Source organism: Plasmodium gaboni, chromosome 11 (genome assembly GCF_001602025.1).
Source record: "Plasmodium gaboni strain SY75 chromosome 11, whole genome shotgun sequence".
NCBI classification, from domain to species: Eukaryota; Apicomplexa; class Aconoidasida; order Haemosporida; family Plasmodiidae; genus Plasmodium; species Plasmodium gaboni.
Window position 1 is genome coordinate 503,773 of NC_031491.1, and position 15,139 is coordinate 518,911.

General features: G+C 17.8%; 3 protein-coding genes across 3 annotated transcripts; all 3 read right to left on the reverse strand.

Moving 5' to 3' along the window:
- Window positions 1-99: 99 nt before the first annotated feature.
- On the reverse strand, window positions 100-3,517 carry PGSY75_1116800 (heat shock protein 101; the record flags this gene model as incomplete). Its single annotated transcript, XM_018786289.1, has 4 exons — window positions 100-2,508; window positions 2,853-2,941; window positions 3,110-3,233; window positions 3,419-3,517. 4 exons carry the CDS (start codon window positions 3,515-3,517, stop codon window positions 100-102), a joined length of 2,721 nt encoding a protein of 906 aa, XP_018641084.1.
- A 3,773-nt stretch (window positions 3,518-7,290) lies between these two features.
- PGSY75_1116900 (hypothetical protein) lies at window positions 7,291-8,729 on the reverse strand (the record flags this gene model as incomplete). The annotated part of the gene is made up of 7 exons (XM_018786290.1): window positions 7,291-7,400; window positions 7,514-7,571; window positions 7,688-7,828; window positions 7,976-8,059; window positions 8,144-8,225; window positions 8,342-8,450; window positions 8,675-8,729. The coding sequence occupies 7 exons, from the start codon at window positions 8,727-8,729 to the stop codon at window positions 7,291-7,293; spliced, it is 639 nt and encodes a 212-aa protein (XP_018641085.1).
- Window positions 8,730-10,063: 1,334 nt separating this feature from the next.
- On the reverse strand, window positions 10,064-14,344 carry PGSY75_1117000 (putative membrane protein; the record flags this gene model as incomplete). Its single annotated transcript, XM_018786291.1, has 5 exons — window positions 10,064-10,218; window positions 10,347-10,456; window positions 10,601-10,658; window positions 10,766-10,804; window positions 10,972-14,344. 5 exons carry the CDS (start codon window positions 14,342-14,344, stop codon window positions 10,064-10,066), a joined length of 3,735 nt encoding a protein of 1,244 aa, XP_018641086.1.
- Window positions 14,345-15,139: the final 795 nt, after the last annotated feature.

Sequence of the window (15,139 nt, forward strand, 5' to 3'; positions counted from 1 at the left end):
TTTAGGATGAAAAAACAATTATAAAAAAAAATTTTCTTTTAAATTACACACATATTATATATATATATATATTTATATATTTATATGTGCCCAATTTTTTTACGATTTTGATAAGTTTATAACCAAGTTTTTAGCTTTAGTATTATAATCAACAAATACATCCATATCATCTACTAATTCTTTCTTCAAATACATAATAGCAAATTTGGTCATAATAACACTTTCAATAAATATTAAAGTAGGTCTTGCTCCTAATTCTGGATCATATGATTGATCTATAATATAATCAATAGCCTTTTCAGAAACAGATACTTGTATATTTTTTTCTTCTAATCTCTTTTCTAATTTTTTAAATCTTAATGCAACTATTTTATGTAAGTTTTTTTTATTCAATGGTTCAAATACACCAATTTTATCAATTCTGTTAACGAATTCTGGTTTGAATACTTTCTTACATTTTTTTATAAGAGATAATCTGACATCTTCCATAACTCTTTTGTATTCTGGAGTACCTGAATTGTCGGCATCAAAGAAAAGTTTCTTTTTAAATAATTCTGCTCCTAAGTTGGATGTCATAATAATAATGGTATTTGAAAAATCAATATTTCTTCTATGATTATCATTAATGTAACCATCTCCTAATATTTGTAATAATACTTTAAAGACATCGGCATGTGCTTTTTCTAATTCATCAAAAAGTACAACGGAGTGAGGTTTTTCTCGGACTGCTTCAGTTAACTGACCAGAGTCACTGAAACCAACATAACCTGGTGGACTACCAGTAATTTTAGAAACAGAGTGAGCCTCTGTAAATTCTGACATGTTAACACGAATCAAGTTATCTTTTGAATTAAATAATTCAATAGCCAATGTTTTTGCTAACTCAGTTTTACCCACACCTGTAGGTCCTAAAAATAAAAAGGTTCCTATAGGTTTTTCTGGATCTTTCATACCAGTAGCTGCTTTCACAACAGCATCACTTAATGATTTTATAATATCTTCATTTCCAATAATTGATTTAGATAAACTATTATATAATCTTAATGCACCTTTTGATGATTCAAATGATAAAGAACCAAGTGGCATACCAGAATCTCTTAAATATATATAGGATACATGTTCTTGATAAACTGCATCAACATTCATTGCATTGTGTGTTTTTGCTTCAACATAAGCTACTGTTTCTTTATATAATTCTAAATATTTTTGTTGAGCTTCTTTTAAACTATTTTGTAATTCTATAGGTGGTTCTTTATTTGAATACACATAATTTTGTGTTAATTCTTTAAGATCATTTAATTTCTTTTCAATTTCTTTCTTTCTCTTTAATCTCTCTCCTGTAATAACATATTCTTCATAATATTTCTTTAATTGTTCTTTTTTCTCCTCAAACTCTTTAATCAATTTATTATATTTCTTTTTGGATACTTTATCTACGTCCATTTCTAATGTACTTATTTCATATGACAATCTTTCTATATCTCTTTCTGTTACATCAATAATTCTAGGTTTTCCTGATAATTGTACTTGTAAAAAGGAGCAAGCTTTATTTAATAAATCAATAGCTTTATCTGGTAAAAATCTATCCTTTATAAATCTATCTGATATTTTTGCTGCTGCTACTAAGGCTTTATCTGTTATATTAATGCCATAAAAGTTTTCGTATTTACTTTTTAAAGATCTTAAAATCTTTACTGTCATATCAACTGAAGGAGGTTCTACAAGAATTTTTTCAAATCTTCTTTCGAAGGCTGAACAACTTTCTATGAATTTTCTATATTCAGCAATAGTTGTTGCACCAATCAATTTTATTTCACCTTTAGATAAAACTGGTTTTAATAAATTAGCTGCATCTGTACCTCCTTCTGCTTTACCAGCTCCTAATAATAAGTGAATTTCGTCAACAAATAAAATAATTTTATTTTTCTTATTTTTTAATTCTTTAATTATATTTTTCATTCTTGTTTCAAATTCTCCTCTATATGATGTTCCTGAGGTAAATTTTCTAAAATTTAAACTAATAACAGTATATCCTTGTAATTCTTTTGGTACATCTCCTTTTTCAATTCTGTATACTAAACCTTCAACAATTGTTGTTTTACCAGTACCAGGATTACCAACTAAAACTGGACTGTTTTTATTATATCTTAACAAGGATTCAATAATAGCTCTAATTTCTTCATCTCTTCCATAAATACCTTGTAATTTTCCATTTCTTACTTTTTCATTCATATTGGAACCAAATTGTTCAATGTATAAAGTTCCTGTCTTCCCATCTTTATCCTTTTTCGTTTTTTCAAATTTACTTTTTAATATTGCTTTAATGGCTTCATCGGTTAAATATACTTCATTAAAAATTTCATTTACTAATTCATCATTTGATAATCCACTTAACAAATGTTCAACATCCACTTTGGGACTTTTGTATTTGTTGGCAGCAGCTTCAGCTAAAGCTAATGTTTCCTTAGCTTCTGCGGAGTTTACAATTTTGCTTTTATTATCCAATGGCTATTATAATAAAAAAAAAAAAAAAAAAAAAAAAAAAATTAATATTATTGTACAAATGAAAATGAGTATATAAAAAATTAAAAATATAAATAAATAAATAAATAAATATATATATATATATATATATATATATATGATTTTATATATTTTATAAATTTTTTCTTTCAAATAGCTATTTAAAAAAAAAAAAATAATAAATAATAAAATAAAATAAAGAAATAACATGACTTGTACAGGTTCTCTTTCTTTTAATTTTTTTTTTTTTTTTTTTTTTTTAAATAGCTATTTGAGAAACAGCCATATGGCTCATATTATATAATAAATGTTTTTATTTTTATACATACCGCTCCCGCTCTTGTTTGTTCTAAGGCGATATCTATATATTCCTTCAAGTTAGCGGCATTAACATTATTTTCCTTAAATAGAGTTGAACCTATTAAAAAAGAAATACGTTGAAAAAAAAATAATATAGAAATATAAATTTTATAGAAAAAAAAGACATATCTTTAATAATATATCTATCTATATATATATATAGATATATATATATAGATAGATATAGATATATCCTTATTTATTCAATTTGTCCCTCTATTATTACCATAATCACTCTTGGCTAGGGCACTTAAAATGTGTATAGGCTTTAATTTATTGTGACCATAACTTTTGGCTATATTTTTTCCCGCATTTAAAATGTTTATTGTTCTATTCAAATATTTTCCTTGCTACAAAATAAAAAAAAAAAAAAATAAAATGAAAAAAAATAATATATATATATATATCACAAAGTGATGTTAAAATTTCCATATGTGTGCACATATATATTATAATGAAAAATATATTTATATATAACATTAGAATAGTCTATTCAAAATTTTATATAAAACTGTTTTATTATATATATTCTCACCTCTTGCTTATTATCGGGAGCGCACAATACATTATTAATAATTTGAACAAAAAACAATAAAGTAACAAAAATATAATACTTTAAATATCTTCTTGTCATTTTTTCATTAAATAAATATAATAATAAAAATTGGTATTATCAAAATTAAAATAACAGATTAACTAATGATGTCATATATACATATATATAAATAATATATATATATGTATACTTAAAAAAAAAAATTAAATAATAAAAAAATTATAAAACAGAATTTTTTTTTTTAAAGACGTATCAAAAAAAAAAAAAAAAAAAAATTATATATCAAAATAAAAATACAACGTAATGTATTAATATATATATATATTTCTAAATAAATCTTTATATATATTTTCTTATTCTTATCAATATACAAAAAAACCTAAATAAAAATAAATCAATAGGCACACCACAAAAAAAAATAAAAATAAAAAAAATAATAATGAAAAAAAAAATTATAATTTAATTCATTTTTTTTTTTTTTTTTTTTTTTTTATAATGTTCCGAATTATATACTAAAATCACAAACAAGGTTCAATATTTGAAAAGAATATGTAAACTTATATAAAATTTTTAAGATGTACAATTATAAAGAACACATTATTTAAATAAAATAATATATTCTTATATATAACAAAATTTTATTTATATATAAATGTATTCATATAACATACTTAATAAAAATTTACAAATATTTTGGATAATAAAATATACGCATGGTTACATATATACATATATATATATATATATAATTGTAGAAAATAACATCAAAAAAAAGATATATATATTTATATATATTTTTTCTCTTGTTCTTTTCTTCGTTTTAATTTAATATAAGGATTAAATTTTAAAAAAAATATACGTATTTTTTTTTATAAATAATACAAAATTTTTAAAATAAAAAAACTTACATAAAATTAAATATCAAAAAAAATATATAATATATATATTATACATGTATTCATTAATATATATCTGGAAAAAAAAAAAAAAAAAAAGTAAGTCTAAATATATTCATATATATAAAATATATATTATACTAAAAAAATGGATTATTTTAAAAATAATGTTTTATACTTATAAACAATATATACAAGTCTATAGATTTTTTCATAAATACAAAATATACGAATTATTATTATATATATATATAATAATAAATAACATAAAATAAAATATGTAAATAATTCCATATTTCATATTTATTATATATATAAATAAAAAATATTATTTTTTTAGAAAAAGAGATAAAAATATATATAGAGAAAAAAAAAAAGAAAAAAAAACAATGTACTAATATATTTTATATGTACATTTTTTTTTATATAACGTTTATTATAATATAATATTATATAACAACATATATATTATATAATAAATATATATATATATAAATATATGTATAAATAATATAATAAATAATAATTTATTATACTATATACAAATATAAATAAAATATATTATTTATACAAATGTTATAAGAAAAATAAAAAAATATATAATATAATATATAAATTTATTTTACGTATATACCAAAAAAAAAAAATAAAAAATAAATAAAGCGAAAAGAAAAAAAAATTATGAAAGGTTATAATATAATATATATATATATATATATATATTTTATAATTATATTATATAATACAGAAATGTTGTTTTTATATTTTATACATAAATATATATATAAATGTTATAAATATATATTAGTACATATATATTATATATATATACATACATATTTATTTATTATATATATTTTATATAGGGCTTAACTTTTCTTTTATTTTTTTATGCGTAAAAAAATAATGGATGATGGGCTTGTTTTTTTATTTTTTTATTTTTTATACATATATATAATATATATTATATATAGTAAACTTTTTTAGTTTATAGAGTATTTTATTCTTATATATATATAAAAAAAAAAAAAAAAAAAAAAAAAAACAATATTAATAATAAATATATATTATATATATATATATACATATTTCAATGATAATAAAATGGAGGGTATTATAAAAAAATAAATTTTAGATGATGTTATAATTTGTTAAAAAACAACTTCAAAAAACAAATTTAGTATTTAGAATAATTTTTTTTTATTTATATAATAACAGCATGCACGGTTTAAAATGGTATAAAATGTGGGAAGTCATGAAAAAAAAAAAAATTGCTAACACTTTTTTTTACATATTTATAGCCTATATATATATAACGATAATATTTTATTTATGTAGAAGAATTTTTTTTTCTTGCTATTATATATATATAATAATATATATAATAATTTATTCGATATATATAAAATAATTACATTTTATGGATTTATTATTTATTATACATAAATAATATATTTTTTTTTTTTTTTTTTATAAAAACAGAACACAAAAAAAAAAAAATAAAAAAAATAAGTGAACAAATTATTTCAGTTTATAAAAAATTGTAATATATATATTTTTTTTATTATATAAAATAAATATATATTTACATTTTTATATTTATGTATTTACAAAAATATGTATTTATTTATATATTAATTAAAACTTCATATATAATGTTATCTTTTTTTTAAAAAAAAAAAAAAAGAAAAAAAAAAAGGAACATGTATTGTTTTTCTTCCTTTTCATCATTAACAATTCAAAAATGAATCTTTTTTTTTTTTATGGCTATTTAAGGTTTATAAATTTTGGTATTTTTATATATATAATATATTATATTAAATATTAACTTTTTTTTATTGGAACATTTTTTTTTTTTTTTTTTTTTTTTTTTTCTCTTAATAATAAATAAAATAGTAGTTATTTTACTGATCCTCTTATATTTTTTAGATATGAAAATTAACTATTTAAAAAAAGAAAAGAAAAAATTGTGAAATTCAATAGAACCTATTTTATCCTATAGAGAATCATTACAATAAAATATATATAATGATTATATAATTATTTTATTAAGGTTTTTATTTAATATATGTAAAGAGGTATATGTATGTATTTATATATAAATATATATTTTTATATGTACAATATATAATATATATATATATATATATATATATCCCTTCTTTTTCTTTTTCGTTTCTTTTTTTCTTATTTTGTGTTCCAATAAAGAATAAAAAAATTATAAAATAATAAAATTATAGAAGTTATTAAATATATAAACATTTATATTTAATCTATTATGTTGTTATCATAAAAATGTGGTTGTAAAATATATTCTTATGCAGAGTGTATATATATATATATATTTTTTTTTTTTTCTTATGTCCTTTGGGTTTATTAAAATGCAATAGAAAGATTGTGTTTCCTCCTTGGTCTTATCATTTCCATTTTATTTTGATCTTTAAAATTACACTTCTTTGTGTCCTCTTACATTATGAAGGTTTTACGTATTCTATTACATAATATAAAATAAAAAATAAAAAAAATAAATAAATAAACTACAAAACACACAAGCAAAAAGTATTCTTATACAACTAGCGGTATAATTATATATAATGTGTAACCATATACATTTTCTCTATTTAGTTAGTTTATTTATTAACATATAAATATAATATTATTACATAAAAATAAAATAATAAATAAAATAATAATAACAAATAAAGAATATACATTGATTTAGACTGCTTATATAATATATCTATGACCTTACAACATTCTGAATATATTTTAAACTATAATAATATTTTTGCTTTAAGAGAAATTTTTTAAAATTTAAATTATCTTACGTTATTTCTTAAAAAAAAATATTCTTCCTTAATATAAGAAAGTTAAAATGTATAATTGAAGAAAAAAATAAAATATGAAAAGATAAAAAAAAAAAAATAGAAAAAAATAAAAATAAATAGTTTTCATTCAAATCATAATTCTGTTTTTTAATTCTTCTATGGCATTGAATGGTGTTTCTTCCCTAACAACTGATGGATGTTTTTCATCGACACATTTTACAGACATTTTGAGACTTCCTATAAAATATATATATATATATATCAATAAATATATTATTATTATTATTATATATAGATATATGCTTGTGTATAATTATTTTTCCTTTTTAATATTATTAATTTATATTAACCTTCTGTATCAGGTGCTCCTACTGCTTTAATTAGTTTACATGAGGAATATGCATATACCTTAATATATAAAAAAAAATAAAAAGTATATAAATATAAATATATATAAATATATATATATATATATATATATATATATATATATATGTTTATATAATGGATTATTTTTTAACTACCTTGCAATAATTTATAGCATATGCATCAGTATATCCTATTCCTTCAAGTTTCATGTTTCTAATACCATCAGATTCTGTTACGTAAATACATGAAACATAACACCTTATAAAATTATTACCTTCTGGAATGTTCAATACAATCTGATAAAAAAAAAAAAAAAAAAGAGAATTAAGCAAAGTAAATATTATCAACTCATATAAACACATATAAGTATTTTTATATTCCCTAATCTTATATATAAGATTATAATGTCAAATATTTTTTGTATATTATTTTATATTTTTTACTTCCTCATCAAAGGTAACGTGATAAGATGAGACGATATATTCTCCTAGAACCAAAGAAGTATTGTGATTTGATTTTTCCATAGACTGTAAAAGGAAATATCAAATAAATAAATAAAAATATATATATATATATATATATATATATTTATTTATTTATTTATTTATTACCATCTTAACATCATCGTTATCAAATATTGCTGTGCAAAAAAAGTAAATTTGCCCATTGGTTACTTCTGGTATATTTATTCCCCTTAATAAAAATAAATAAATAAATAAATAAATATATATATATATATATATATATATATATATTTATTTATATATTCTTATGCAAATGAAAAAAATCAAGTTTCTTCTTTATATTACTTGATCCCAACTATCGATATAATTACTTTGTCTGCTTTTTTATTCTCAGCAATTTTTTCTACTTTATTAAATTCCCTTTTTGCAACCATTGATGTGTTATTATTTTTTTCTATAAAGAACGAATTATAAAAATTAATATGTCTATGTGATTATTTTATTTATTATTCCAATTGGAAGGGAACATTTTGCATGTGTCTTTAAATTATAAAATAAATAATTTTCATAAAAGCATATATTCATGATGTATCCATGTATATAATGAAAATATAAAATAAAATAAAAAAATTCAATACGGAGTTATATGTCATATACAAATATATTTTTATATGTTACTTGCTACAGCACCAATTCCCATAAATTGTCCTCCATAAGTTTTATTATATGACATTTTGAAAAAAAAAAACAAAAAAAACAAAAACAAAAACAAAAACAAAAATATAACAACTTAAATGTTAACTATTATATAGATTAAAATGGGTATAATATAACTTAAATTGTTAATATGTATAAATTAAAATATATATAAATGTTGAGTGAATCTTTTCATCATTAAAAATCATCAAAATGTTAATTAAAAATTTTTATTTATTTTCAAACATATTTAATTATTATATCTAGCCAATATATATATATATATATATATATATTACTTTGTATTCAATTATACAACCATTATATATATATATATATATTTTTTATTTGGTTATAGGAATATAATTTCATATATTTTATCACAACAGCTAAATTTTATATTTTATTTTTCCTGTCTTTTAATGTTTAAAAACGTTTTGGTGTTTCTCCATGTTAAAAATTCCAAATAAAAATTATTAGTACTTTTTCATTTACATGTTTTGTGTAATATTTTATACTTGAATTAATCTATTATACATATAATTATATTTTATTTTTATACAAAATAAAAAAATATACTTTTTTTTTTTTTTATGAACGTGTTAAGGTTTTGTTTTTTTTTTTTTTTTTTTTTTTATGAACATGTTAAGGTTTTTTTTTTTTTTTATTTAAATTATACAACCATTTATTAAAACAATAAAGCTAATATATATATATATATATATATATATATATTATTTATATTATTTATATTTATTCATTTATGATTTTTTTTTTTTTTTTTTTATAAATTAAGGGGTATTATAAAATATAATAGATTGTATAGAGTTCATTTATTTAGTATAATTTTTACATGGTTATATTTTTTCCCCTTTTGGGTTTTCCTTTTTTTCTTATTAATAATATCTAAATATTTATATAAAATAGACATGTCTATTTTATAAATATTATAACAAATTTCCTCATAAGTAATATATATATATATATATATATATATATTATTATATATTTTCCATAGAATGTGCAGAAATTTTTATTTTTTTTCACATTTTTCTTTTCATTTATTTTTCTATATATAAATAAAATACAAACAAAACAAAAATTATATATTAAAAATTACATTGCATTATAACCAGATTTGGTTAACTTATTATAAAAAGTTATTTAAAAAATGTATTAAGCACAAAACAAATAAATATAACATATATATATATATATTATGTAATAAAAAAAAAAAAAAAAAAAGAATTTTAAAATCTTTTTAATTCTAGATTTAAATTACAAATAATCAAATAAAAAAATTAAAACAAACATTTATGGAACCAAAATAAAAAATACAAATAATATTAAAAAAAAAAAAAAATTAATTTTTTAAAGCAATGGTTGAGCCAAATTATAGTCATTCGAATTCTTATACATATGTATATATCTTTTCTTTTTAATATAAATAGAAATTATTAACAATGAAATCAGGGCTATAACTAAGAGGGTAAAAAAAAATAACAAATAAAGACCCATTAAGTATTCTGTTCAAAAAAAGGAAAAAAAAAAGGAAATATATAAAAATATATAAATATATAAATATATATATATATATATATATATATATATATAGTTATAAAAGTTTAATTTTTTTTATCTTATCATGTGTAACCTTCTTTGATCATAAAACTACCAAAGATATAATTATTTAAACTTATAATTATCATCGAAACAACTTCAAATATTGCAAAGGCTGATGTTATATGTTCGTTATTCTTCACACTATAGGGAAAAAAAAAAAAAAAAAAAAAAAAAAAAAGAAATATTGAAAGCTTATAATTCATTATTTTCATAAATATATACACGGATTACATAAATTATAAATCGAATAATATACAAAAATGTGATTTCTTAAAAATATTATACCATAAGTGAGTAGGTATCTGCGAAATGATGACAGTAGGAATAATGGATTGACTTATGCCTATTATGAAATAATAAAATAATAAAAAAAAAAAATTAAAATAATAAAAAATAAATAAATAGAATTTATATTATCATATATATATATATATATATATATATTATCACCTATAAGATTGAAGAACAAAAAAGCCAAAACTTCAGAATCTAATAAAAAAGGTATAATGTGTAAATAAGACATGGTTAACAATATATATATATATATATATATATATATATTTATATTTATATTTATGTTTGTATTTTCAGACAATTTTTTTTTTCATAATATATACATTGACATAGAATAACATTTTCAACATTGAGGAGCTTACTTAAATTAAACTTATAGCAATATATGGAACCAGAAATGGCTATTAAGATAAAGAGAGAAGAACATAAAAGAAGAGAAAGGAAAGCACCAATGCTATCAATAATATATCCTGAGAATGGTATAGCTATTAATGATACACCTGTCATAATAATTGTATATACGTTGGAGACATAAATATTTATATTGAAAACATATAGATATATATAAAAGAAGTAATTTATAAATATGTGTATGATTGACAATAGAAAGGCATATATAAATATAAAAAAGAAGAAAACGAAGGTGAATGAGGACATAAATATTTTTATGTTTCGAAATATATTAAAATTGTTATTATGATTATTGATATGATAACTAGTGTCATAATTAATATGATTATTAATGTTATTTTTTGTATGAGGGTTAACTAAATTATCCATATGACCATTTATATGATGATGATTATTATGATATATTTCTTGATTATATTCTTCATTATGTAAATAATAATTTCCATCTTTCTGACAATTTATTTCTTTCTGTTCATTTCTTTTTTGATTATCTTGTTCATCATAATCTGGTATAGATAAAACATTTTGACATGTATTTTGCATATCCCAAATATTTTTTTGTTCATATTGTTCTGATTTATGTAAATATATTCCTTTTGATGAGTATATATTATTATTATTTTGTACGTTGTTAATAATATATTTATTTTGATTTGTGTTTATAAAATATTCATCAGTTATAACAAGATTTTTATTTAATAACTTTTTTTCTTGTTGTGTTGTTATTTTGTTTTTATTAGTGTCTTCCTCATTTTGTTTATATTTAAAAATTGTATGATCTATAATTTGTTGTTTTGGAGTATGTTCCATATTATTTACATATTCGTGATTTTCATGAATAAATTCATTTTCATAAGGATAATTTATTAGTTCATTTTGAGAATTAAAAAAATTGATATTTTGATTATGATGATTATTTTGATTATGATGATGATTATTATTATTATTATTATTTTTATTATTATTTGATGTATTTATGGGTGATTCATTTATATCTTCATTTGCATTATTTGTAGGAATATTCGATTGAGTTATTATATTGTTTAATGATCCTATGCATATTTTATATGGTTTCATAGTATAACTATGATTTGGTTTTCGATTATAAAAATTGGATGGATTTTCTTCACTTATCTTATCGTATTCGTTATGATGATCCCTGTGAAAATTTTTGTAACATCCAATATTTATATGACAACTATGTAGATGTTCCAAATTTTTGTGCTCTTTATCTTTATAATATATTTCCATTTCATAATTTTTTTTGGCACTTTCTTTTACTTTATACGTAGTGGTCAATTCGTGAAATTGGTCCTGAGGAATTTCAAAAATTTTGAGTTTGTTTTTTTTGAATCTGTTCAATATAAAATATTCATAAAAAATAGATTTTTCTAAATTTGTATACTCAGAAAAAGTAATAGTTACATTAGGATCACCAAATATATCCATAGATACTAAAATATTATCAACATTTGTATCAAGAGTATATATATAATATGTATTATTAAAATAGAAAGCAATATATTTATGATTATAAAATATTTTATGAAGATGTGTCCACACATTTCTTTGATTATACCATTTATAAGAAAATAAGAATATAATAAATAATCCAAATAAATCTATTAATAAAAACAAAAAAATATAATCACTTATATTAACCAAGCTATTTTGGTTAGTTATAATATAATTTAAAGAATGAGCAAATAATTTAAATAAACTATTCATTAAAATTAAAAATGATGTTATAACTCCTATATTAATATAAAATACACAATATAAAATTCTTTTTTGATAAATCTTGATATAACAACTACATATTGAACTTATCATAATGAAAAAATATAGAATTAATAAATATTTTTTATAATATATATTTTTATTTCTTTTTAAAAATAAAATATCTAAAACATTATTATTTTTTTCTTTTATTATACTTTGTATGAAATTATTATTATTATTATTGTTATATATATCTTTAATTTTTTCAAATTTATTATATAATATATCATTCCATATAGTAGACATTGTATTCCAATTAATATTAATAAGATATGGATTGAAAAATATATTATTATTTGGATATATATAAAAAAATAATAATAAAGATTTATACACATCCATATTATATAATATAGATATATTTTTTAACTCATTCAATTTATTCTTTAAATTATTTCTTTCATTTGTTGAATAATTTATAATTCCTATTTTTTTTTTTTTATCCATATATAATATATTATCTATATTGCCATTTTGGCTAGCTATACCATTAAACATATTTTCGACAGATATATTATTATTATGACTATTAAAATATGATTGAGAAAAAGGAGAAAAATTCTTTTTGTGTTCATTTACAAATATATGATTAGGATTTGATTGTATTAAATGAGAGTTAAAAATTTGCATATCATTTAATATAAAAAATATAATGCAATGGGATATTAAATTGGTAATATAAAAAATGTTTATGATATAATTTTTTTTGCTTAAATCAAAAAAGAAAATAAAAATATAAGTTATTAAGGAACTAAAATATATTAATGATAAAATATTACTGTATAAGAATATAGATCCTTTATTTATAGCACTTTGATATTCTTTATTATGTGTTTTATTATAATGAAATATATTTTTATCAATATATTTTGCTTTAACCATATCATCTGTCATGTTACAATAAGGATTATTATATGAATTATTATATGAATTATTATATGAATTATTATATGAATTATTATATGAATTATTATATGTATTATTATATGAATTATTATATGTATTATTATATGTATTATTATATGAATTATTATATGTATTATTATATGTATTATTATTTAAATTATTATTTAAATTATTATAATTCTTCTTTATATTATTGTAACAAATTTTATAAATGCCAAATTCATTTTCAAAAAAATATTCCTGTTCAGGGTTTAATAAACGTTTCTCCTTATTTTTATCTCTATCATTATATAATTCATCAGAACATACATTAATCATATTACACTGATGATTATTCTTTATATTGTTATTACAATCAATGTTTGTATTTATTATTTTATTTTTTTTTACTTTATTTTGTATATATTGTTCATATTCCATATTTCTGTCTAAATAACAACTTATATCACACGAGCCAATTTTATTAACATAGACATTTATATTTGCATGTTGGTTTGTTATCCCTGTAAGCATAAAAAGAAAAGGAAAAACATTCTTAAATATGTGAGTAGAGCAGGAGAAAAAAATCACACACATTAATATTAACAGTTTATTAGAGCGTGAAAAGTAAATACTGCTAACTTTATACTCAGACATTTTAATAATTTATAAAAAAAAAAAAAAAAAAAAAAAAAGAAGAAAAATATAGGGGGGAATTATTCCATATATATTTAATCAAATGATATAAAAGGATATTACTATTAGTACATTGAAATTATAAGCACCACATATATATAAATATTATATATATATATATATATATATATAATTAAAGAAAAACCTTTAAATATTTATGTGTAACAATTATATGGTTATATTAATTCATACCTATGTGGTATTATTTAACATTAGTTTTGTTCTTTTTTTTTTTTTTTTTTTTTTTTTTTTTTTTTTTTTTTTTCCCCTTTGTTTTATCATAAAATAATGATAATATTACTACATAAATACAATTATATTATATTATATATATGTATATGTCAATATTTATATAATTTCCTTTTTAATATGTATAAAATAATAAGTTATAAAAATAATGGTATGATTAAATATTTATGTATGTAAATTATGTTTATGTCACATGTATCAAGAAAAATGTGTACTTAATTCTTTTCAATAAGATATATAATAATAATTTTTTTGGTATTAACTTATAAATATATATATATATATATATATATATTTATTTATTTATTTAATTTATATATTTTTTTCATATTTAATTTACTTTTTATCTTTTATATAATAGTAAAAATAATTATAAATTTTAATATGACACACATATTATATATATGTATATATTTCTTTATAAATAACCTAGCGAAAAGAAAGTATAATTTAAAAAAAAGAAAAATAAATATAAATATATTTTGTTAATATGATATAATATAATAT